The sequence below is a fragment of the Medicago sativa genome, chromosome 7, assembly GCF_051527215.1.
Source record: "Medicago sativa cultivar Bolivia chromosome 7, Bolivia_mono, whole genome shotgun sequence".
NCBI classification, from domain to species: Eukaryota; Viridiplantae; Streptophyta; class Magnoliopsida; order Fabales; family Fabaceae; genus Medicago; species Medicago sativa.
Window position 1 is genome coordinate 74,051,561 of NC_140755.1, and position 27,026 is coordinate 74,078,586.

Below are 27,026 nucleotides of genomic sequence, written 5' to 3' on the forward strand. Positions count from 1 at the left end.
TAGTTGGTAGAGGAAATAGGGTTTTACCAACATTTTCATTTTCATTAGAGAGAAGAGGTAGAGAGAGAAAGAGCAAGAGAAGAGAAAAGGGTTTCAAGAAGAGGAAGCTAGAGAGAGAGAGCTAGAGGGAGGTCAAGCTTCAAGGATTGGAGCTAAAGTGAAGTCCTAGTGTTGATTGTGAAGAATTAAGGTAAGGGGGTTATAATTCAAGCATAATCAATAGTTGTAGTTTATCCCTAATTCTTTGTTAAAGTAGTTAATTGGGTTTTTGTTGTAGAAATTCGTGCTTAATTTTGATGACATGATTATGTGCATGAATTGAATGTTAATTGTGTTGTTGTTGTTGAATTTGTATGTCAAAATGGGTATATATGAACATGATGGGTTTTGGGTGAATTTGATGATGAACAATGTTGTGGTTGTTAGATTTGAGGATGAAATTATGATTAGATGTTGTTGTTGTGGTTGTTAGATTTGTTGTTGATGAATTGATACTTTGGGTATCATGTGTTGGTAAATTATGATGAGAATTGAAGGGTTGTTGAAGGTTTAGTAAAACATGGTTTAATTTGCTAAATTGTGTTGGAATGGTGTTTGATTTCATGTTTGATTGTGTTTTTGAAAGCCCTTTTGGGTACATATACCTGTAAACAAACTTTGGGACGAGTTTGGGCATTTGGGAGATCAAAAATTGGGTTTTTGGGGTGAAAAATGGTGCCAAACCCGTAACTACAGGGAAATTTCGCTAAGAAACTCGCTAATAGCGAAACTATCTGGAACTTTTTCGCTAATAGCGAAAATTTCGCTATCAGCGAAATTGCCCAGTGACAGCATTCGCTGTTTCGCATTCTTGCGTCTTTTTCCCTCGTTTTTGTTTTGAATTGGCTTTCAGTGTAAACATGAAAGTTGTAGATAATTTTGTTAGCTTTCCAATGGCTTTGGTTTGACTTGAAAATGATTTTTGGTTTTTGAGTTATGATGAAAATACTCCAAGGAGGTCTTAGGGAAATTTTACGAAAAATCTGCATAACTATTTCTAAGTCGACCCAAACCTTATGGATTGTTTCCAATCTTTAAAACTTGAGTTTTATGAGTTCAATTAAGGTGTTTAATGGTATTTAAACTATGATGTGGTGAATCTAACTTGTTTTGAATTGAAAATGGAAATTTTTGTGAAAGGTGATAAAGGGAGACGAACTTTGTGATTTTTAGGAATTCGTCGTATTTGGCCGGTGAAACACCAAGATATCCGCTACAACACTCATATGTGGCCTAGAGGTATGCTTAGTTGAGGCGTTGGAACTTGTTTACTTGGTTTTGGTTAGATGTCTCAATTATTTTCAATGTTGTGATTTTTGGAGATGAACTTGGTAGAAAATGATTTTTGAGAGCCAATTGCTTATAAACCCTTTATGAATAGATTAATATGATTATGAGATGATGTATGAATGGTTGTTGAGTGATGAATATGATGTTTGTGATCATATGTTGTATTTGTTCCTTTATTTGGATTGTAAGGAATTATGTGGAAATGTGGCAACTATATGTTGATTTATGTGGAGATGATTGATGATGTGTATATGTGACAACTATATGTTGATTGAATTGTGGATGTTGTTGGTGATTGTATATATGTCAAGTGGTGGTGAATTGTTGTCGATGCATATATACTAATTGAATGGTGATGAACATGTTTATGTTATGTTGTTTGTTGAACATGTTAAATGTTGATTGTTGGTGGTGAATTCATACATGCTAATATTGATGGTGATATTGTTGGTGAATGCATGTATGAAAAATGATGGTGATGATGTGGTGAATTGTTTGTGTGAACATATGCATTTGTAGTCGAGTCATATGTTCATGCATTCATGACTGATGGTGGCGGATTTTATATCCAATTGAGGTGATTATGATGTTTTTGTTGCATCATGGGTGACGACCTTGAGGTGATTCGGTACCGCATGCATCTAGAAGAGTCTAGAACATTGCATGCATTTGATTAGTTGATGAGTTGTGTCATAATTGAATATGTAACTTGGTGAATTTGTGCATTAGTGAAATTGGTTGAATGTTGTGCTTTATATGCGGATAGGTGTATATGTACATTGGTGGACTTTGTTGATGGTTGTGAATAATTGAATTATGCTCCAATTGCATATCTTACTTGTTTGTGCTTATACACTTGGTGAAGTTATTTGATGATAATTAATTTGATAATAATGATGAGGTGAGAATTGTATATGTATATACATAAGATGTGGTGATTTCTTTGATAATGATGATTGCTTGCTTATAACTTTGAAATGATGAATTGTACTTGTTGAGTTAAGTATGCTAAGTGAAGAATAAGGTGAGTAACCCTTTCATTGATTGATAATTGATGAACTTATGTCGATGATTTGTTTAGAGATTGGATATACTTGCTATGCCATGTTAATAATGTGATAGCTTGAAATGTAAGTGATGAGGGATAATAATCATGTGATGCTAGTGTTCTAGGAGGGATGGTTATGTATATGTGATATGTATGAATCCGTGAATGCTATGTCTGCATATGTGGATTATGTTTGATGTAATGCTTACCCCCAGTGGTTTCGACCGCATACCTGTCTGTATGGATGGGTAGACGTTGTGCATGTTTAGTCGCTTGGTGAGTTGCTTGATGCTGTACTTGGATATCGGGAGCTAGCCTCCGTTATCATTTTGGCGTCGTAGTTTTAGGGCTCTGATTAGGTTGAGTCGGTGTCCTTTAGTTTTGTTATTATGTTGGATTATTTTATGTTGAGGTGTACTCTTTGTTGAGATTTGGAGAATTTTTATGTTGACGTTATTTGATCATGACATATGTATTGATTTGGAGATATATGTTTGTATCCGCTGCGACTGTTGAGAGTTATATATATGCATGTATGTTTGAAATTTGGATTTTGTGTTAGACGTAGCGTCTATTTCTTGAATATTTGTTATATTCGCGTGTTTTATCGCTTTAATAGAAATAGGGCGTTAGTCATTCAAAAACTAGAATTTATGAAGAAAAAAATAAAAAATTGGTTTTTGAATGACCTATTAGGGGGGTAAATCAAAACAAAAATATTTTACAGGGGTAAATCAAAAAAAATATTTTACAGGGTATAAAACCGAAAATAACCTATATTACATAGGGGTAAAGCACCGTTATTTAATGTGTTTTGCCAATTTCAAAAAGCTCTAAATAGTAACTTCTACGTTATTGTGAAAAGTTACCGTGATTTAGTTCCCAAACACATGCTTACTCAATTTATTATGTTCTCAAACACATGCTTACACTCATTTTGAGTGCAGATAATGGCATGAGAAGACAGCTAATTGTTAGAGCAATTTTTTTTTTATAGAAAAGATGCTTCTCTTTGTCTTGGCAGAATAGGAGGCATTGCTGTTCACTTAATTGGTAGCAGCAGTTTCTTGCTGATTTTCTTTTTTAATGTTAAGGTTCCAGTTAGTGCAAGCTTGGCAAGCGCTAGAATTTGTTTACCATCAAAAGTGGAGATAAAGGTAGCAAGTTGCAGTGTTCACAGAAGTATATTGAATCTCTTTGAGTTGTTTTTAGGCGCTTTTGTGCATAAGTGAGTAAGGATTTTCAAATCTTGGTGGTAAAATCATTTTTAAAAAATTGAGAAGTAGGTGATTTTTTGTTGTGTGTTAAGAGATCGCATGTTAAGTCTTCTTGGTTGCATCTCAAAATCCTTTTCCGTTTGGCTTAGGAGTAGTAGTTGATGCTCCTTGCTTTGTCTACGGTTTTCCGGTAGCTTGTTAATGGATTGGAGCGAGATCTTAAGAAATCTCTTTTATTTCGATTCCCAAGCATTTTTAGGCAACTTGTTCGAATGGGGGCTTTTAGTGGTTATTTTGGTGTTTGAGGCTCTTATCCTTTTAGGAGTTCTTTGGCTTCCTTGTTGTATTTGATGATCTCAAGGGGTTATGTCCTCTAAAAACATTCTTGTTGTTTTTGGACATCTTTTTAATATTTTTTGTGCTTTGAGATGTTCTTCCTTTATTTTAATAATATATTTTTTCTTCTTAAATTTTTTTTATTATGTTCTCAACTCTGCATGTCTATATAATTAAGGCTATTTAGAACATGTGTTTAATTTTGAGGAGTTAAACACAAACTCTCAATGATTAATTGATCTCACGAGGTGCTGCATTATGTATATATACTGAGTGAGTAGGAATTTTGAATTGGAAAAGTTTAAACTACTGGTATTTATCAGAGCAAATGAAAAGCTTAAAGGAATCGTGTATAAACAACTAGCCTATACATTCTCAAGACAAAATTTCATCGTTAGATATTTGTTAGCATTTTCCTTCTTTATTTTATACGTGTTGTTGTTTATCAAGATAAACAATTGAACCGTATGTGGATAAATAATTGAAGAGAAAAGAAAATATTAATGCACGTTGAGAAAGATTTTTGATAAATGAAGAAACAAAAGAATGAGAATATACAAAAACAAGTCAAGTGGCACATGTAGGTAGTTCTCACCCAAAGGAGTTTATTCCTTAATGCAAGTTCGCATTATGTTTCATGTCAAAATCAAATCATATACTTCAATTTTCATGTCTTGTCTAAAAATTTAAGGAAAGTCGTCAACATCTCTTTTACAAAATGAACATATGTAAGCTTTTACATTCTCATGATTTGCATGTTTTCAATTTCTTATATCTTGCGACAAAATAGTTTTGGTAACTCCAAGTTTTGTTTTGCCAGTTGGATTTATTAATTAGGATTTGTGTGTGCATTAGCTATTCCATTTTAAAAATATTTTCATAATACAATTTTCAGCCTAATTAGTTGATTGTATTATTATAACATGTAAATATAAATAAATCCTTACAAATAAAAAGAGACCATTAGATAAAATTTGAACATTATTTGGAAGATATAAGTTTGATGAGAAATAGATTTTTTAAACCCAAAACAATATTTTGCTTAAATAAGTACTAAATAACATATATAATTAAAACTAACAAAAAAACATATATAATTAAAAGAAACTCCACCATCTCTGAGTTTTCTTTATCATTCCATTCATTCATCGAGGAGAGTGATTTTAGGTCATTTTTGACTTAGAATCACTAGTCTGTAGTTTTTTTCCTTCTATTTTTTTAATCTAACTAAGTGGTTTTCACATATATAATGTTTTTTCTTTTTGTGTTTTTTTCGTGATTTATTTGTTTGAGTGCGACATTGTGTTTTTGTCGTCTTATGCGGCGTTGTTTGATTTCGCGTTTTGTTGCGTTATTCGTTTGGTTCCTTTTAAAATATCGATTTTAGTCAATTACAAATTCAATCAATGATTTAGGCGTGAACATTGCATATCCGAAAACATGGTATTTCGGTGACTTAGATTTCATCATATTATTTGTAGGCATTTTGTTGGTATATGCTATTGACTTTGATATTAATTGTTATGAGTTTGTTTACGATTCATTTTATGTTTTTAGCGATGTTAAACATGTTATTGTATATGATTTACTCTATCAATTTGAATGAATAAATATCGTTTTATTTTTATTTAAAAAAATTATAATTGAAATCATTGTTTTTTTTATTGAGAGAGATGTCATGTAAAGTACGTAAATTTTCCACAAGACATAACCATTCAATTCAAATCCAACATAAAATCAAACCATAACGTAACAACAAATCTTAAAGAATTGACGGTGGTCAAAGAAAGATTTCATTCATAAAGAAAACTAATTTGGTCAAAGTTCAAACAAACATAAAGTACAAAATGCATCCATTTGTTTGTGATTCATACCAAAAACAAGGGCATTCAAAGTCACTTTGAATTTCAAACTCCAAAAATAGAAGCCAAATCAGAAAAGCAAAGAAAAGGGGCAAAATTGGAAAAACACAAAATCAAACATAAAAAAGCAGATCTTGTGTTTGGTGTTTAATGAAACAAAACATTATTTTAATGAATTCAATAAATTTTGGTATTGTTTAGGTTTGACCACTGCTCATTGTGTTCCTCTTTCTCTCTCTTAAATCTCTATATTCTTCATTCTTCATTTTCTCTCTCTAAAATCTTCATCCACTTCATTGCTTTTTTTCAATTTGCTTTCTTTGACTCATAAGGGGTTGAATTCAAATCACAAAAAGTTTCATTTTTAGCAATTTCTGTGTTGCATGAGCTCCCATTTCTTCACCAGGTTCGTCCAATTTTCCTCTGATTTTTGTGAAAGTTCAGTGTTTTCAGCTGCAAATTTGCTTTGAAATTGGAATTTTGAGTTTTTCTTTCTTTCTGTGATGTTTTTTTTTCTTTTTTTTTTTCTCCTTTTCAATCTGTGGACTTGTTTGGCAGTTTGGTTCATTTTTATTTTGTTTTTCTCTGGAAAATTATTTGTTTGGATGAAATTTTCAGCTTTGAAAAATTCATTTTTTTTGTTATGTTGATATAGTGAAACTAAATTGAAAATTTGGGTTTGTGTTAAAATTTTAATTTTTATGGATCTGAATTGGTTTTTCATGTAGTTGAACTTAGGGAAAGGTTGTGTATGTGGAGCTATTATGGATTTTGCACTTGATTTATTACATTCATTTGCAGAGAAGCATTTGGCTTACTTGCTTTTTTTGTTAAAAAATTATTTGTTGTAGAAAATTTTGGAGTGAGATTGGAGAAATAAAGTTATTTTATTTGACCATATTTTTGGAATGTGATGTGATATAATTGGATAACAAGTTGGAAATATGGTTCATGAGGCTTAACAAATTATTCCTTAGTTGTAACACTTCACATTCAATTTTGGATGAAGATTAATGATGAAATATTGATGCACATATATTAGTAGTTAGACACTTGATAATTGGAATCACATGGATCACAATTCGGTTCACGTGTTTCGCTGCTGCGAGTCCTCACTCCAGAATACAGATCACATTGAGTTTCATTTTGTCGCTAGAATCACATGCCAAATAGCAGGATTAGTGCTGGAACCATAGGAATCTCAATTCTGTATCGCTAGAATCACTTGATAGCGGCATTGTTAAGTTAAATGCTGCCCAGATACAAGCTGATAAGTACCAAGGATTTGGGACATGCGGTCACATTAATGTTCCATTTACGATAATTCGTTGGTGGTGGTAGGATGATTTGGCATTTGTCGGTATGGGTAGTTGAGTTTATGAGAGATGAAAAGCACTGCAGATCTGTGATGGACAGTCACTTACTCACTTTGGATCTAAGGACTGTTAGCATAAATTAGAGTTCGATAAAATAGCCAATTCACAGTTCGATAATCATGGTCGGGCTAAATTTAGGATAAAAATATGACGAATAGATGCTTTATCATTTTCTCTTGTTTTCTTGCTTTTCATTTATGCATTACTCTTGAAGTTCCTATCTTATATTGATTAATATTAATTTATGCTCATTTTATCTTGTTAACTTTTTTGCAGAGATAAACAATTCTCGAAAATAACCTAGTTCTGTACAAAGGATGGGGTGTTTCACTGTATTGAAGAGCAAGAAGAAGAAGTCTGATTCTTTTGCCTATGTAAAACGCATAAGCCATAACGAGCATGCACCTTCAGTACTTCCTGAACCTCAAACTCACACTCGCTCACTACAGTCTGCACCTCCTAGTTTCAGGACCAGAGTGAAACCTATTCAATCTGTGAATAAAGTAACTAACAATAGAATACGGGCATTATCTGCTCCATCGACTCTTGATGTAGCAGACCAAGATGCTTTGGCCTCAATTGAGTACGAGGAACAAGAAGAGTTAAAACACCGAGGAGGAGGATCAATGAAGGAGCTGCGTTCTTCTAGTCCACAACCTTTACCACTTCCTTCTCCTCAGGGAGGTAGTTCACTGAAAGCTATTGGCAGCTTTAAGTTGGGGACAGCTAGTGGTCCTCTACATGCTTCTGGACCTTTGCCGCTTCCTCCTACCGGTTCACTTCGGAACTTTCCGTATGAGGAAGTTGCTGCTGCTTGCCACAATTTCTCTTCTGATCGATGCATGTCAGAATGTCTTTCGTCCACCATATATAAAGCTTACTTTGGTGACGATCCTTCAAATTCAAAGAAGTTTGAAGCCACTGTCACACGTCTTCACCCATCATCTCAGGTTCTTTTCTCAGTACTGTATTATTTTAATTTCATAATCTTGGTATCTTCATGCATGCTAATTGCTAATTGGTACTCTAAATAGTGTGAAATTATCAAATATAGAGAAATAAAGCCTGCATTATTATCTTAGAATGGCTAGACTTCAAATTCTCATATATGTATTTTGCGGTGCATGAGATGTGTTATGTGTTATGTGTTAACCTTAACCTTAATGTTGTGTTTGGTTGAATTCACTGATAAATGCAACAGAGGAATAAGATTGCTTTTAGGTTTTTCACTTTGTGCCCTTCAACTTGCTATATACGCGGTGTTTAAGCATTGTTCACTTTGATTAATATGCTATTGTTGTCAAATCCTTGCAAATTGACTGTTATGTATTGCATGCCTGCTGATTGAAAGGGACACAATCACCAGTTATTGTTAGTGTTGTAAAATTTATCTTTTTTATGACATTGAAAAATTCTAATTGACATGAGAACTTTCTGAAGTGGTCTAAAAGTATCCATCTTTTTACAGGGTTTGAAGGAATTCATAAACGAGGTTAATACTCTCGCAACTTTGCAACATCCAAACCTCTGTAAATTGCTAGGGTTTCACGCACGTGATGGATCAGAACACAAAATGTTGGTCTATGAGAGGCTATACCATGGAAGCTTGGACCGCCTTTTGTATGGTAGATCTGATGGACCATCAATTGATTGGAATACAAGAATGAAAATTGCAATGTGCGCTGCCCATGGTCTTACTTTCTTGCATGAAGAAGGGCCTTTTCAGGTAATTAGTAAGAAATCATAATGGATATATTGAACTGAATAAACTTCGTGTTGTCGTGTCAGCTTTATATGTTCACATGTGCTGTTTAAATCTCACCAAGGGAGTGCTAATGGACCTGATTTATTCTGTTTTTATGTTATGGACTGTATGATTTCAGTGATGTTTTGATTAGTTTTTGGTTTCCACTGACCTATTTAACAATAATATGTGCATTTTGTCTTTGTTGCAGGCAATGTATAATGAGTTCTCAACAGCCAACATACAGATTGACAAAGATTTCAGTGCTAAGCTTTCCGGATATGGTTGTGTTGGTCATATTCCCGAGGAAGAGATTTCCAGCAGCTCATCTGTAAGTACTTTGATTTACAAATGTTTTTTCGGAAACTCAGATATCCATACAGTGTCTATTATATATTTAGCTAATGTTCTCTACCTTATCATCTTTATATTTATCATGAATATCTGTTCCATAATTCTTGCTCTCAAACATGATTATATTAAGGAATTTATTTTTGTTCAGGCTGTTGGAAACTTATCAATGGAGACACTGGAGAAAGGAATGCTGACCCCCAAAAGCAATGTGTGGAGCTTTGGAATTTTTCTTTTGGAGTTACTTACAGGAAGAAAGAATCTTGATAGCCGTCACCCTAAGGAAGAGAGGAATTTAGTCAAATGGAGCAAGCCTTTCCTAGCTGATGATTATCGTTTATCGCTGATCATGGACCCTCAACTTAAAGGCCGCTTTCCTTCTAAAGCAGCAAGAACAATAGCCGACATTGCACAAAGATGCCTTCAAAAGGAGCCATCAGATAGACCCACCATGAGAACTGTCGTTGAGCATCTCAAAACGATACAGGATTTGAAGTACTCTTGTAGGTTTCCACTACAAGAACCAGCACCATTATCTGGAAAGGAAATGTTGAGATCGCCAAGTCTTAATGGTATCATCTGCCCTGCGCCAAGGTTGAGTTACTCTCCATCCCGGCCATCGGTAGCCCCAATACCAATTTCGCCTCCAAGATGGTCCGGGGTGCCCGTCCTTCCGCCTCGAGCTTGTTCTTCTACTCTCTCATTGGTAGAGCTTGATAGGCAAGAAAGCCGTAAGTCATCATCCTCAGCCTCTAGGAGGGCCAGTGTTGAAGGATTTTGAATGTCTATATAAATGTTCATTTTTTATTTATTTTTTTGTGTGGTTCAACACAAATTTATAGGAGATAAATATGTGGTTCTTCCACCTTTAATCCCTCAGTATGATGCTGAGGTGATGTTCTTTTGTAGATAGTGGAAAAGGTTGGTGACTGGGTTCAATTATACCCTACTTATATGAAAAATTTATATAGTTTTTAGCATTTTTATCCTTTCTCCTGAGCCAGAAAGAAAATATATGGGATAAAATAAAGTTGCTTTGCCAAGATTAATGATCGATTACAACAAGGTGGGACCAAACCAAAGTTCTGTAGTAAATAACAGATACAACAAACTTTTGAAAAAGGAAAAAAAAAAAAAAAAACTACAATATAAGTGTTGAATTTTAGGACAAGATAAACCTGCTCAAAATGACATAGTTTCCATACTTAGACCAAAATTGATAAAGCAGTGCATTGTGCACATCATCTTATGCATCAACGAGTGATCCATCTTCATCCATCTTTACCTTTCATCCCAATTCCGGTTCCTACTTTTTCTTAGGGTAAGCTAAGTATCTTTTGCATGCAATGGCGAATACTACTTCCCCAAATTAAAAATGATATTCATTTAAAAGATTGACATATCCTGAATACTAAAGATTAAACCTCGACCAAATGGTTGAGAGTTGAGACCTAAACTTTTTCATTCGTTACATACGGTTTTACTACAAAGACGGATGAATGGCTAGAAAAAATACATATAGGTTTCACTAGAGATGCACATTCCTTCAAAAAGAGACGCATATGAATAGCTAGAAAACTATTCAGAGAGATCTCGCTTAGCAAGATAATACTTGATTGTTGTTGTTACACGCGTGCTTGAATTCTTGAATCCATCTTATCCGGTTATTCCTTGTGTTCCTTTTCCTTTTCTTCTTTTTTCCTTAGTTCCTTTATTTCAATTTTTGTGCAAAAATATAGTGCAGCAGCATCTTCAAATATTACAAGAAATGACAGAACTTTCACTTGAAAGCTTTGCAGCAAAATTTTGGTTTCTTATGCAACAAGAAAAGGTTAGTACTTTCAAGTGAAACCATAATGTATTGTTTTAGTAAAACACGACAGCATAAAGTCTTTAAATACTTACCATAAGATCTATATGTTTCCCAAATAAGTGTACAAGTTTGAATATAAAACCTATTTGAGAACCATAAATAATCCACCATTATCCCTAAGCAAACCTAAACTATTTATATATTGCAACTACAATGAAAGTCTTCTCCCAATGGATGTGGTTGAGCTACACGGATCAATTGATATCACTGTCTTCTATCAAAAACCAGCTCTTTGATATCACTGTCTTCAATTCATGGGAGCAGAACATGAACACCTGATGACAGCATTGAAAAGCTTAAAGACCTTGAAAACAAGATTTGTTAACATTTGCATTGCAACATAAATATAAAGTCTTTTAAGTTTACCTTCTTTGACCCCATAAATTCTCCACAGATCCCAACTTTCTCCATTCTGAGCACTTATCACACTGTATCCATTGCTCGTTCATCCTGTTGTTCAATCACAATGCAAATGAAATATTCAATTAGTCATAAAGAAAATATATTTTGGTTGCTCTATTAGTAGTTTAGCTTGACATGGAAGTTAGAACAAAGTTAAAAGTTTTTAAAATGTCTTATAACAGATGAAAATTATAAAAGTGTGTTTTTAGAAAACACCTTTTATAAGATCAGGGTGCTGTCTCACAGTAGGAACTATAGGTACCTTGTTATTTTAAATATGTCGAGGACTTAAAAACGATAAAATTTTTTATAGGGACTACACTCAAAAGTTCATAATTTTGTAAGGACTAGGTGAATATTTGAACTACATTGACAAGCAGAAACACTGACACACATGTTTATCTTACCCATTTATGAATATACCCTTCTTTGCAATGATAGGAGGTTCCTGCAACAATTTTAGTATAGTCAATTTTCATCAACACCGATAAAACATCTTTAAAAAATTGTAAAATAAAATTGAAGCACTCAATATGGCTCAATATGTTCCTCCATAGATTTTGAGCAAACATTCAATGTGGTCCTCCAATGATTAGAGCATTGTCACATTAAACATTCATTGATTTTTGTCACTAAATTAGTCCTTAAAATTGAAATGTCACCATATTATTCCTCTAAAGTTTATTTTGATGAATTAGTCCTCAAAGATATAATATGGTCACCAAATAAAGAATTTCATAAAAATCAGTACATCTTAGTAATCATAAAAGTTTACTCACTTCATATTCTTCAAAGACATGATCCTCAATCACCACAATGTTTGAATTAACTGTTGGAGGTGGATGAAGAAAATCTTGAGCTTCTTCCCAAGTAAGTTCCAGCATCAATGCTTCTTTGTTATCAATAAGCAAGCTCTTACTTTTTGACACAATGTCACATGTTCTTTTCTTCTTAGGAACTACTAGCTCTTGTGGCAAACACATTCTCTTTCTTTTCATGCCTTTAGACATAGCAATGTTATTCACCTGGTGGGAAAGAAATTTACATAAATACAAAAATAGGAAGTTTCAGTTCAAATTGAGCCATAGAACAACTTAGACATATGATATTCATGATCAATATATTACTTAATGTATTCATTCTAAGAAAATTCTTCCTCTAATAACACAGCAGAATTCACACTTCTGTTTTGTGTGCTATTTGTTTTTCCACATTTTTGCAATCTTACACAAGATATTTGCTAGTATCAATTTAGTGCATGTTACCTGTATAGAAGAAGCCGATGCCCTTCGAAACCCTATTATCAGTTTCTCCCCCGGGTCCATCCGGTTAAATGTTACTGCAATTTTTTTTGTAAAAGGAAGATATTATGTATATTTCTATCCATAGTTTGAGCCTACATGACAGTGAAATAATAATGTATATGAAAAAAGTAACATTGGCATATAGTAAAATCAATTGCTATTGAACTATGAGTGGATAGTAAAATATACCAAAATCTCCAACTTGCAATTGCATAGACTGAATCCAAGCATGTACTCCTTCTAAAACATATATCCTGCTGCTATTATTTGGCCAAAATCTAAATTTAAACACCAATTTCTTCCCTTTCACGTCTTCGATTTGTAAATAAATACCCCCTGGTTCCGAAATAGGTGGAAAATATGTCTGCAAAATTCATCCACTTTCAGTTCTAACAAATTACACAAAGATTTATCATCAAATATTGGTCAAGAGAAAAATTTAGCTGCTTAGTTTGTAAACTTACTTCAACACATGATTTTGGAAGAACCATGCGACCAAGTCGACCAACATCACTAGCAGTTAATGTCTTCTCGAATAGTGGCACAATGGCGGAATTTAAGCTTTAACACATCATTGGTTATGGTTCACAATATTTTTTTTCCAAGAGTACTAATCATACAAACAATAAGTTTATCATTCAATATAAAATAAAATGAGGAGTAATCGAATTACACAAATTTATAGACATTATTTCACTTATAGACATGAATTATACAACAGTAAATTGAACGGTATAACAATATCAAGTACTACTATATTCATGTTAAATCGATTCTTCCTAGCATAAAACATTTGACCTATAATGAAAAGTTTAGTAAAGTAATGGATACTCTCCAGATAATTGTTGTAATTCTTGATCGGTAATCTTAGGCAAATTACGTGCAGATATGTGTTTCCTTTGTCGTCTTACAGGCGATTTCCTTGCGACATGATGAATTGGAGATGCCATGCACACATTTTTCTCTGACTCAATAGCAAGAGTTGACTTGGGAAGCTTGTGCAAAAGATTCTGAGACTTAGGCTCTCCCTCTGAGAGATTTGGAATTGAATTTTCAGTTTGTTGTTGCTTTTCACCACCACCAAAGGAATTTGAATTTCCAAAAGGAGTATTAAAGGTCATACTCAAATTTGTCCTAGCTAATGATTCATATATATCTCTCACTTTCATATCAGACTTGGTTGGCTTAGATGATACATTGGAACCCTAATGACTTTGTGATGTCAAAGTTCTTCCAAGTTCTTGGATGGAAGGGGAAAGTGAATTCTTCGCCTTTTCAGTACTTGAAAACTGTGAAATAATCATTGTCAATTCCTTGCACTTGAAATTCAAGAACAATGCAAGTAACAGATTTAATTTACAGAACTCACATATTGAATGTCACATTAGAAAAAGAATAATGTCTCAAAATAAGGTTGTTTTATGTTTTTTATTATTAATTATTTTTTTATAAAACTTATCTTCAAATTAATACTATTGCATAACTTCTGATTACAACATTTATGAAAACAGTTTACACCTGATGATTAATAGATATAATTTTGTGAAGTTGTTACACTCTATCATTTAATCTATGTGAAATAATCTTAAGGGGGTACAATCTAACATCATAAACACTAATGCATTTCATGAAATTGTTAAGATAAAAAATGGAAAGAAAGTCGTAGGTTTTGAATTGAATGTATTCTCCTTTATAAATTTGGACTATAAGTGAGAGATGTCTTCCACTTATAAACATTTTTTCAAGTCACCTCAAATCTAAATATAGGACTCTCTTCATACACACTTGATATTTAAAGTGTGGTATGTACAAATCACGTGTAAGTATTTTTGCAATGCCAACAATATAATGAATTGAGCAACCCATTTGGGGTTGGCCTAGTGGTTGGTTTGAGATATTGGAGTGTGCTCCTCTCAAGGTCTCAGGTTCGATTTCCTGGTGTCAATTTCGGTGGTTAAGTCCATGCAGAGCTTTGCTCTGGCTTTAAATGGGGACCGCTAGTGGACGGTGAAATTGATCCCCTCAGATTAGTCGGTCGTGGATCGGATACCGAGCTTTAAAAAAATTGAGCAATATAAATTTATAAATTTATCTTACACGTACTTTAAAGTCTTGAATTCTTTAGCATTTTATACAGCTTATGCCACCAGTATATCGCAACTCAAGTAGTGACTGAGAAGCAATGCTTCAACAATGGAAACCCTACACATAAGACAAAACACAAAGTGTAAATAATTAAACATATTGTAGCATTTATTCTAAAAAAAAAAGACATATTGTAGCATGTAAAATACAAATGTATGGTCAGAGAAAGTATAGCTGCAATCATGCAATGTTAATTACAATAATCTACCTTGCCACACAGATTCATTTACGTGGAGTGGAACACCACAAAATGTTGATTGCTCGATAGAACTATAGTAGACAAATTCAAAGTAAGAAAACGAGCTTGTGTAATTTGTATTTGCAATGTCCAATTTCAAACAAATTCTATATAATAATAATTTTGCAGCCTCAAGTATTGATCAAGTTAATAAAGAAATCTATGGACACAGAGATGGCAAGGTTTAGAATATTAATGGAGGCTAGGGTTCTATTACGTAACTAACTTACAAAATCAATAGAGTAAGGTGTATAGATAACGAAGGAAATGACTAAATCACCCTTAAAAAAGTCAAGTTAACACCTCACAAACTCACACGTATCAAGAGAGAGTATCTAGAATTTGTTAGTCAACAAAAATGAAATGTGACTTAGTTTTTTTTTTTTTTTTGAGCAAAGAAATGTGACTTAGTTAGCACCCAAACCATTTGCTTATTACCTTAAGAAAGTTTCTCCTCCCTCTAATTCAATTATAAGCAAAATTATCCATTTTCAAGATTAATAAAATATAGATGGAAGGCGTTCACATGTCGTACTTTAACTAACAAAAATGCTAAAACTGTTGGACTATATGCTATGATCGGGGTTCGATCCCGACGCCTTCATTTATATGTGTTAGTCTAACTTATATGTTATATAATCTTGTGAGAAAACCATTAGTATAAGTGGACGTAAATTAATAAATTAGGTATTTTCTTTTCTTATAAAATCACAAAAGCTAAATTATTATCCAATGTTAACTAATTCAAAGTTTCTTCTCCATCATCATCATTCATAATGAACATGACTATCTTCACCAATGTCAAACAACTCTATTTCACATTTTTATACCCTTACTTTTTTTTCTAGAATATATATGTGTATCCATAAAAATTTAATCTCATATATATTAAATTAACTATTTTAAAAATTTAAAAAATTATGATATTTTTAAGACACGTATATACGTGCATCCACATAACATCGAAATATGATATTTATTTAAAATGAAGGAAAATACAAACAAATGTCCTTGATCACTTGTTTAGAAGTCAAAACAAGAAACTTTTTAATAGGAATTGTGTATTTAACACATTGAAAATTCAAAAAGAAACTTTTTCTACGTAAGATTTATAAATTATTTTCTCTTTTGAATCGAGACTTGATATAATTTGTGAGTTTAAAAGTATATCTTTTTTGTTTAATTGAGTAAGTGGGGTATATTTGAATATATTTTAAGAAAATGGACATTAAAAAAAACCTAAATTATGTATATCTAAGGTAAAACACCACAATTTAGACAACGAAGCAACATAACAAAAACACTTCATGAAATGGTAAAATATTTCTTTCGGTTTAATTGGAGAAATTCAAAGTACTTTGATAAAATAATAAGATATCTCTTCCAACTTTACTAGATGTTTTAGGTTTGAATTCAATCCTAAAAATGCAACAGTGTGAAATCTTTTGAGAGAGATTTAACATCTATTCCCCTAAAAAGTATTAAGTCTTACCGACTCGATATTTTTTTGTGTTAACCTTTTCAATTCTTAGGGAAAAGAATCGTAGTAAGTCGAAGTTCGACTAAAAGATAATTAAAGTCTAATTAAGAATTATTCTATACTGAAATCGAACTCAAATTCTCATGAACATACCTACTTGAGAATCAAGAATCAATCTATAGAGTATAACCATTTAAAAAAAAATTAAAAAAAATACAAAAATACAAAAAAAAAAAAAAAAAAAAAAAACTAGAAACATAGAATGTGAATTAAAAAAGCTTCCCTTATCCTCTAGAAACCATTTTTCTGCAGTTAGAAAACATACGTCAACACAACATGATAGCGGGAAGTGCTACCTTGAAGCTCAACCTCTCCCATTTCTCTTCTTCATCTTTCTCTCTCCGCAAATCTTCTTCTTCATACCCCTCCAACTTTCCTATCCGCACCCCTTCTAAACCCCATTTTCTCAGTAAGTTTTAACTTTCAATAACCTCTATTCTAACCACCCCTTGTAAATTCTGCTAATCTATGCATTTTTTTTACAGAAATTTATGCTGTATCTAGTAATGACATTAAAGTTGGTACCAATATCGAAGTTGATGGTTCACCTTGGCGTGTCTTAGGTAATGCTTTATTTTTTATTAATTAACATAATGTTTGTGATTTTGATTATAATAACTAGTGATTAAAATTGTGTTTTGAATTTTGTTTTTGTAGAGTTTCTTCATGTGAAACCTGGAAAAGGTGCTGCATTTGTGAGGACTAAGCTTAAGAATCATCTTACTGGAAATACTGTTGAAAAGACCTTCAGAGCTGGAAGTTCGGTAATGTGCCATGGTTTTTGTGAAATCTTTTTGTTTTTACAGTTTTGCATTGGTTAGTGGATTTAGTAGAAGAACGAATATGAATTTACTTCGAAATTGCTTGGATTATGTCTCTGAAGTCAAATTGATGATTAATTTTTATTATATTCTTTTTGGGGCTAGGGGTAGAGGGAGATAAGCTTGATGTAGTCATAGTTGCCTTTTTTTCTACTAAGAAAGAAAAAACATGATTGAGTGTTAGTATTATTCAATTGCGGATTGCGGAAAATGGAGGTTTATTCCAATTTCGCTATGCTATAGTGTTTTAGCGCTGCTATTTGACAACATTGGTGAGCGTTTGATAAAGTTAATTTTGAATTAAATTGATTTAGGGTTAACTCATTGGTGAGTGAGACCAAAATAAAACTTTGAGAGAGGTTGGACCTTTTTGCTAGAATGTGTGACCCTCTTGCTTTGTAAAAACTAATAGAAAATAATCTTTTTGCTGGTGGGCCTAAAGTAAGGGCTTTTAATCCTGGGCTTTCGTAAAATTTATTTAGTTGCGATTGAGTTTGAGGTGAAATGGTTTATGTTTGGGTTTTTTACTCTGAAATCTAATTTGCTGTGAAACAGTGTTAATTTTCTGACTCAATGTGTAAGTTACCTTTTTACTTTGAAATCTAGTTTGATGTCAACTATAGTCTAACCGAGGGCCGAAGGCAAAATCAATTTTGCCCGACAATATCCCAAAACCTCTATTTTCACTAAAAGAGGACTCTAATGAAGTTTAATTATAATACTTTCTACCATGAAATGAAATCAGACACGCATTGAAGCTAATTGGAAACCAAACATTTAGATTTCCTAGTCAGTTGTTTGTTCCGCCTGTGTTCTACTTCGTTTTTCATCTCGCAACCGGAAATCCCCTTTTTTATGGTGGTAGCAATTGACCAATTGTTTAGCAAGCTTTAGTAATATAGGTGTCACATGGCTTTCCACACATTCACAAATTAGAATTTTACCTGGTCATATTCACGCTGGAGATCTTGAGAATTAATTCTGAATCTGCTTAAATGATAGTATTTAAAACTTGCATCATACCTACCTTCATGGGCAAACAACCTGACCCACTCTAATTTGTGGAGGTAGAATGGAAACAGATTGTTGGGCCTAATTGAGATTTGCTGGTTAGTGGATCAATCTGCCATTTGTTATACAAGCACGATGCAACATAGTGTGGAGGGTTGTATGCTGTTTGTCTTACAATTTTATGCCTAAACTATAATGCAAGTACACAATAGGAGTATCAGATACTATACATGTACAATACAACGACGCTTCGTTTCTTGAAAAATATAGGATACAATATGTTTAGATTACATATATAGATAAATAAATAAACAAAAGTGATGAAAGTTTGAATATGGGTGAAGAAAGTTAAGCGATGATATAAATTGCATCTGTGGCAATTAATAAGTAGGAATATGGGAATTAGGAGCTGAATGGGTGAATGTGTGATATAAATTGCATTTGTTACAATTAATGAGTGGGAATATCAACATTCAACATAAATTATGTACCTGGGAATAAGATGTGAAGCCATAAAAAGAAGAGTCAGATGTATTGACTGCACGCCAAAGGCATGTTGATGCTGTATCGAGAGCATTTCAGATTTTATTTCTTATTTTTTAAAAGGGTCTCCAATACTTCACTGATGCCTGTCAGCGTATCAGAACACATCGAGTAAGATATGGGAGGATAAAAGAACTGGTGCATCATAGTGCCTAAAAAGTTACTGTTTTGTAGTTACTCATAACCCATCCACCACCACCCCCACCCCCCCGAAAGAATTTGTCTTTTTGAGGTTTTCTTGTGAATTGCTAAGCTAATCTAACTCACTTATGTGACTGTTATGTAATAACTCATAAACCACCCTGTTTTCTTGTGAATTGCTAAGCTAATCTAACTCATTTATGTGAGTGGTAAGAGTCTGGAGTGATGTTATGGCACATGAATTGCGAAGTATTATAAGAGTCTTGTCTCTCTATCAATTTGTTGCTTCTAATTTCTTATTGGAACTAACCTTTTCTGTTGTTATCTTGTATGTTTTATTTCCTTTTGACAGATTGACGAAGCTGATATAGTCAAGGAAACAAAACAGTTCACATATAAAGACGGTGTTCAGTTTGTCTTCATGGACTTGGTATCATCTGGAAACTGGAATCCATAATTATACATAATCTAATTGTAGATATCAATATTTTTCGTAACAATGACTAATTACTTCCTATCAGTCCTCAATTATAATGAAAAGTTAGCCTAATTAGGTCCAAATTCTCTATTCCAACAATTATTTTGTTTTCAGTCCATACCCTTTAATTTTTACTTTGTTAATTTTATATTATCAGAGTACATACGAGGAGACTCGTCTGGATGAATCAGAAGTTGGGAACAAAACAAAGTGGCTGAAAGAGGGAATGGACTGCAATTTGCTGTTATGGAATGGAAAAGTAACCTTTTCATCTCATAGTTTATTACCGTCTTTCACACTCTCAAACCTTTATTTTCTTGGCCAGTATTGATGATAATGAATATGGGTAAATGTGTTCTAAGACAAAAAGTGAGCTCAAATATTTGAAAACTTTAATTAATTTGATTGTTATATGAGTTAACAAGGGGAAGTAACTAATTGCAATTCAATCTGTCCCAATGGAGGAAAGCATCGATTCATAGTTGCTAATGTATTTTACTAATTAAAAATGTACTGCAAATCCCATATATTTTGATGCAATGTACTATTTGAGAGTATTCCTTTTTCCCAAATGGTGTTTTACTTAGACTGCTGTCAAATAGTTTCAAATGCTTACTCAAAGCATTGATAAGTACAAGGTGTATTCTTGTAATAGTTAATGGTTTCAACTTTCAAGTGTGTTTGCAACTTCGTATATTGAATGCAATACTTGTGTATGCATAGCTTGCTAGGCACAGGGCTCCTTAAGTGATTAATGCTGTATCCGTTCTTGATGTAATTTTATTTTTAACATAAAATTTAAGGATGGAATCATACTTGCTCATTTTAAAGACGGAACCTAATGAAGCCTTTTCACTGATTAGTATTTATGGTGTTTATAAATAAAATTGTTTAGCAACTTGTCTGTTTATATTTTCAGGTTATTGATGTTGATCTCCCTATAACAGTCAAGCTTAAGGTAGTCGATGTGGATCCCGGACTTAAGGGTGACACAGCCCAAGGTGATGCCATTTTCTTATACTGCTAATTTATTTCTGACCAAATTTATATTGTAAGCATTGTTATTGCCAGCCCTTTATGGAATCACAAAAGTTCATTGATACACTAAAATGATAAAGTTATCTGGTTGACAATATTCCCTAAATGCATATTTCACAATTTGGCATTAAAAAACAAGGGAGTGCGAATGGGTTTTATCGGCTAATAATTGGCCTTATAAAAATATAAAAGCTAAAAAACGACAACCTAGGGTATAAAGCCCCCACCTTGGCAGGATCCAAGAAAGAGACATATCCACTGTGAATCCATTGTAGGTAACTTTACCTTGCGTTTGTAAGAGTCTAACTCGTGACCTCTGAGATATATTGAATGTCAAGAGAGTAGGATCGGTTTGTGTACATCTGTCTTCAGAATAAAAAAAAACAACCGTGATATCCTATTGTGCTTTTTTATTGCCCTTCGTCTTACACTCCCTTGTAGAACTAACTGTAAATGGAACATGATTGACAGGTGGTGGATCAAAGCCAGCAACTCTCGATACTGGTGCTATTGTCAATGTCCCGCTCTTTGTAAATATAGGCGAGGAAATACTGGTTGATACAAGATCTGGGCAGTACATGAGCCGTGCTTAAGATTTCATATCAAGTTTTTTCATCAATAGAAGTTCAGAGTATCGTGATTTCTTTTGTTCTTTTACAATAACAAGTAGCATATGTAATAGTTAACACAGCACAACGACTATGTGCATCAGAACAACGAGTTAAAATTTTGTTGTAACTTTAGTTGCGAAACTGAGTCTCCTGCGGCATTATTCATCATGATTGTGGTGCATGAAATCTTTGTCTTCGTCATAATTTTTTTGCAGTCTTCAATGGAATGAACAGAAAGAAAGAATCAACCATAAAATTTGTGGATAAGTAGCTAATGTTTTCTAGAGTTAAGATCTCTCCATTTATTAGCCTCTCTATTTCTTCAATTTGGAGATATAAAAACACAAAGAAGTTTGAAAATAATTAACAGTGGTGGGACCCACTTAGTGGTATGACCCACTACATACTTTTTTGTATCTATCTCGCACTAAATGACATTGTCCATGTATTTTAAGCAAATGAAGAGGAACTTAACTCTGTTTTCTAGTACGGTTGCTAAGAAATTGTTATCTTTCAAGAATAAGGATTTACTGTCCTAAAATTAATACCAACAAAATTCATATACAGGAAATTTTGAGCATGACTAATAACTCACTAATGACCTCAGGTTAAAGCAAATGATAATAAAGTAAGTATATGAAATGAGATTAAGAGAGAAAGAGAACCATAAGCTAGAGAAGGGAAGGAGGAAGGTCTTATATGAGAGGTCAAACTAACATCACGCTAACAACTTGCTAAACTCAACTAGTGTTGGTTCACCTATGAAATAATCGTAGTTTTATTTATTACACAATTTTAGTTAAAGTTATCACATCACTCATACTTGCAATTATATTTTAATAAAATTAATATCCAACATTTATTTATTTTTAAAAATATATAGAACAATTACTGATGTTGTCTGTTGTGTTGTGATCACGTATTGCTACAAATGCCAAACAAACACAAACAAAAATTAGGTCGGGTCACGGATCAAATCACTCTTTATAAGACGATATGCAACTCTGACTCGTAAGTGCAAACATATTTGTCTTTCCCAAGATAAAACATACTTCAAAATTAAGAAAAATGATTGTTAAACACCTCAATAGGTGTACACCTTGAGAGAGCATTCTCTGCACAAAAGAACCTACAAAAATACTCTTCATAACCAGCTGAAACAACTAATTATATTAAACAAGGAGTACAATGAATAATACAGCACACAGCACAGAAGAGAAAAGCAAATCCTCTCAACTCGCTACAAAACAGGACCGCTAACACCTAGCGATACAAGCAATGGAATCAACCGAACATTCATTTTATGAGCACAATGCTCTACTATCAAATTGGTAGAGTAACGGTTATTGCTTGGGTGAATATCCATTGAATGAAGCATGTCATGAGATTCAATGGTCTACTATCACACTGAAAGTTTGATCAAACTATCTTATTATGTTTCTGTTCATACTTATTCTCTGAGCTGAATATTCAAACCAAGCATGTGGTATCTAATCCAAGAACAATCCTGTTTCCAACAAGCAACCCTGTGTGAGCACAAGCAGAGTCGCCATTGTACTCTTAGTCAAGGCTAGTCCAAAGCAGTCACTTAGGAGTTAGGACATACATAGCCTGCAATCATGGTATTCCGAGACTCCGCACCTTTGAAATTCCTTATCCACTAGCAACTCAATATCCATTTCTGCTCATTAAGCCTGCTTGAGTTGACTAATAGTGTGTTTGGAAAAAGTAAGAATCACGATGAAACTGCACGCTAGAAGCGAAGCTCCATACAGTTGCTTTGAAAAATTCATGGTGAACAACCCTCCGGACGCGACAAAAGGTCACTCACCAGGTATCCAAATGTTGGCTAACTCCTTTCTGTCAGCTTGCAATTCCTTATTGAGAACAAGAACAACGCCGTGCTTTAGTGCAACACCAAACAAAACAGAAGCACAGAACACTCTCCCATGTGCATTAAGTTCATTAACCAATACACCAAAAGAAACTCTATCAAGAAATCCTCCATTTGCATGCAAAAGAAGCAAAGTTGACACTGCCTCATCCACTCTACCCTGACCACAAAGTCCTTCAATCACTTTCTCAAATGCAATTGCCTCAAGAGAATAACCCCACCTAACCATATCATGCAAATTCACCAAAGCCTCATCAAACTTCTCCCCCCTAAACAATGCCTCAACCATCACCTCAACAGTCCTCTTATCAACCACCAAACCCCTCTCTTTCATTTTCTCAAACACTTCACAAGCATCATCAAGCAACCCTTTTTCCCTCCACGACCTCTTACACAGACGCCTCACCAAAGTCCCCATCATCCTCAAATCAACTTCAAATCCAACCCTCACCATTTCCTTATACACCCCTAATGCTTCCACAGTTTCATTCCACTTTAACAACCCATGTAAAACAGTCCTATAACTAATACAATCAGCAACACAACCATGCTCCTTGATCATCCTCAAAACACCAACACCCTCCATTGCTCTTCCTTCCCTACTATACCCTTCAATCAATGCATTAAAAGTAACCACATCAGGCCTCAATCCAGCTCCAACAGCTTCATCAAACAACTCCATTGCTTCGTCCGAACGACCCACTTTACATAATCCATTCATAACAGCACTATAAGAATAAATATCAACCCCTATATTTCCTTCCTTCATATCCATCAAATTCTCAACTGCTTCATCAACCCTACCCACATAAGCCAACCCTCTTAACAAACAGTTGTATGCTTGTACACCAAGCTTCAAACCCTTTCTCTCCAAAAACTCAAAAATCTCCATAGCTTTCTTCACTTTACCCCTTTTGCAAAAGGAATTTATCAAAACAGTAATGGTTGCAGAATCTGGTTCAAACTCATTTTCAAGAACAGTAAAAAGTACTCTTTTTGCTTCTTCAAGTTCATTTTTGCTACAGTGGCACCTTATCATGATTGAATATGTGCAACAATCTGGAACAAGATGAAAAGATGACAACTTTGTGAAAATTGTTTGACAAAGATCAAGTTTTTGTGAAATGACAAGAGCCATGAGAAGGTGATTGAAATCTGATATGGTTTGAATTTGGAATTCAGAAGTATCTTTTTCTAGGATTTGTTGAAGCAATTGGGTTTTGTTTTTTGAGGAGGATAATGATGTGATTTTTTGGACAATGTTTTTGATTTGGTACCTAGTTGTTTTGTCCTGAAAATCAACGAGGTTGTTTGTTGAGCGTTTTGTGGTGGAATTGGTGATAGAGAAAGAGTGTGTGGTTTGAATAAATGGTTTAAATTGTTGGAGAGTAATGATATTGTTAATGTTGGATTTGGTGGTGAAAAATGGGATATTGATCAGTGTATAAGGTTGGAGAATTTGAGAGCATGTGGGAATTGGAGGAGCCATGACTGTGAAGCTATGAAGGGGAAAGGAAGAGGGTCGATGTTATGACATTTGCTGATATGCTAGCTCTTTCTGTAACAAGGATGAGACTATGTCTCTTAACTTTGATTTTGTTCTTTATTATTTATTTTTTGGAAAATGTTAACTTGTACCCTCAGGGCGCAAGATAAGTATCTTAAAATAGAATATAAAAACAAATATTGCATTGAAAATATAAGTTTTGAAGTTTTTAAGGTTATGAATGCACAATTTCCAAGATTAAGTTTCTACATTTAGTTTCTTATCTTGTGCCCTTAGGGCACAAGTTAACAAGACCCTTATTTTTTTTACATTATTTTTGTCTTTGTATATAGATTTTCAAGATTCAAAATGATGATTCTACATCCCGTGAGCTTAGTTGGTAGGATATTGCATATTATATACAGGGGGCTGGGGTTTGAACCCCACATACCCCACTGCTCCACAATTAAATTGTGTGAGCTCTAACCACTAGACTACTTGACCAACGAAAAAAATGATGATTCTACTTGGCTATGAGTTTTTAGTGTTTAAATATAGGGTTATTCACTCATATTTTCTTATCAATTTTAGATTTGATGTTTGAAAATTCTTACGCAAATAGAACAAAAGAACAAAATGCTATGAAAAAAGTTAAAGAAACAAAATTGTTATTTGATATTAAGTTAAAGGACGAAGAGTGTAATTTTTCTTTTTTTATGCATAAGAGTATGGAAGATTAAAGTGTTTGAATATGGATTTCCCATGGAACAAAATAGTTTATTGAGACCCAAAATTATGAACCTAAAACCCCAAATTTACGAAATAGTATAATCTTTCTTTAAATTTAACACACAAAAGTTAAAATGTTTCCCGCTTCAAATAACTCTTTCAAGGAGGTTGAGGTGTCACGGTAAATTACAATTTAATTTGTTTACATCGATGACATGTCATATAGTGTATTTTAACAATATTTTTAGGAGCATTTTTCCATGAAGTAAAAAAAAGCTGGGAAGCATTTAGCCTAAGAGTTTGTAAATTGCATGAAATATTTTTGCCATTAAGTAATTTAAATTAGGGTGTATTTTGCTTAAATTTTTTTACTTTTGAAGAAAATGAGGTATGAATTTGGAATCACACCACTACTACCTATCAAAGGATTCACACCTTCTCTTCAAGTTGCGAGTGGACCAACACCCTTTGGAGGACCAACACCACTTTCAATAAGAGTTCAATTTTCATATCATAGAAGACCAATACCACGTTCAAAAAGAGTTCCATTTGCCATGCACAAAGGACCAACCCTTTTAAGAGGATCGACACCACCTTCAATAAGAGTTCCATTATCATATCATAGACCAACACCTTTCATTCCAATTCATAGGCTCCATTCAGTTTACAAAATTCTTATGGTCCATGATATGAAAAAATGATTAAATTGACCAACATTAGACAAAATTGCTATTATATAAATTGAAAGGATTATGTTAATTAACTCTTGCCATTTTAATATAAATAACTAAAATGTTGATTCACTTTTTTTTTTTTTTGAACAAATCAAAATGAGATATAAAATAAACCACGGTGATTCAGCCTGCACAAGGCGTGCAAAAGGAGAAACACTGGAAAGTAATTACAGAGTCACAGTGCCATCCACTCTTCTTTTTTGTTATGATTTACACCTTTTTACATGTAATTGATTGACTCAAAAAGGTATGTAATTATATTGATTAGAAATTAAAGATGCAGATAGCCTCTAGGACTTCACATATAATAGTGCAGATAGATAGTTCAGTGAACAGCAAGAAATTACAATAGTATATTTATTAGAACATATAATAAATAGATAATAACATATAGATAGTTCAGTGATCAATAAGAAGAGCAAGAGATATATAGTAGATATTAAATCATGTTTTGCCATTTTGATCAGAACCGTAGTGATCTACTGAAGTCCTTGCAAAAGATGATATCCATAGGATCAGAGACACATTTCCTTCCTGCTCTCAGCTTTTTCCTACCAAAAATAGGTTTGAGTAATTTCTTCAAGACCCTATGAAATCTTAGCCCATGACCATTACCATGATGAGGCCCTTGTATGACCTGAGTCACCAGAGGTATAGGAGCCATGCAAATGAGTCGTGACGGTGACCTTTGCGACCCTGGTTCCGATAGGCTCCGTCTTAGCATGGCTCGGTTTAGCTTCGCGGCATGCACCTCGAAAGAGAGCCTCTCAAATTC

The 27,026-nt window shown here is 33.5% G+C and overlaps 3 protein-coding genes and 1 pseudogene across 3 annotated transcripts; 2 read left to right on the plus strand and 2 right to left on the minus strand.

Moving 5' to 3' along the window:
- Positions 1-5,987: 5,987 nt before the first annotated feature.
- Positions 5,988-10,243, plus strand: ATSIK (Protein kinase superfamily protein). The gene is made up of 5 exons (XM_085723338.1): positions 5,988-6,198; positions 7,445-8,118; positions 8,637-8,894; positions 9,124-9,243; positions 9,415-10,243. Exons 2-5 carry the CDS (start codon positions 7,486-7,488, stop codon positions 10,042-10,044), a joined length of 1,641 nt encoding a protein of 546 aa, XP_085579464.1. The 5' UTR covers positions 5,988-6,198; positions 7,445-7,485; the 3' UTR covers positions 10,045-10,243.
- A 909-nt stretch (positions 10,244-11,152) lies between these two features.
- On the minus strand, positions 11,153-14,124 carry LOC146908372 (B3 domain-containing transcription repressor VAL2-like). The gene is made up of 8 exons (XM_085726866.1): positions 13,674-14,124; positions 13,307-13,403; positions 13,032-13,206; positions 12,804-12,877; positions 12,318-12,563; positions 11,946-11,986; positions 11,503-11,586; positions 11,153-11,411 (listed from the first exon to the last, which is right to left on the minus strand). The coding sequence occupies exons 1-8, from the start codon at positions 14,009-14,011 to the stop codon at positions 11,384-11,386; spliced, it is 1,083 nt and encodes a 360-aa protein (XP_085582992.1). The 5' UTR covers positions 14,012-14,124; the 3' UTR covers positions 11,153-11,383.
- A 2,881-nt stretch (positions 14,125-17,005) lies between these two features.
- On the plus strand, positions 17,006-21,594 carry LOC146908373 (elongation factor P (EF-P) family protein). The gene is made up of 7 exons (XM_085724649.1): positions 17,006-17,174; positions 17,251-17,328; positions 17,423-17,529; positions 19,634-19,711; positions 19,917-20,018; positions 20,679-20,760; positions 21,269-21,594. The coding sequence occupies exons 1-7, from the start codon at positions 17,042-17,044 to the stop codon at positions 21,388-21,390; spliced, it is 702 nt and encodes a 233-aa protein (XP_085580775.1). The 5' UTR covers positions 17,006-17,041; the 3' UTR covers positions 21,391-21,594.
- Positions 21,595-22,555: 961 nt separating this feature from the next.
- LOC146908374 (uncharacterized) lies at positions 22,556-24,882 on the minus strand (annotated as a pseudogene).
- Between the last annotated feature and the right edge of the window lie 2,144 nt (positions 24,883-27,026).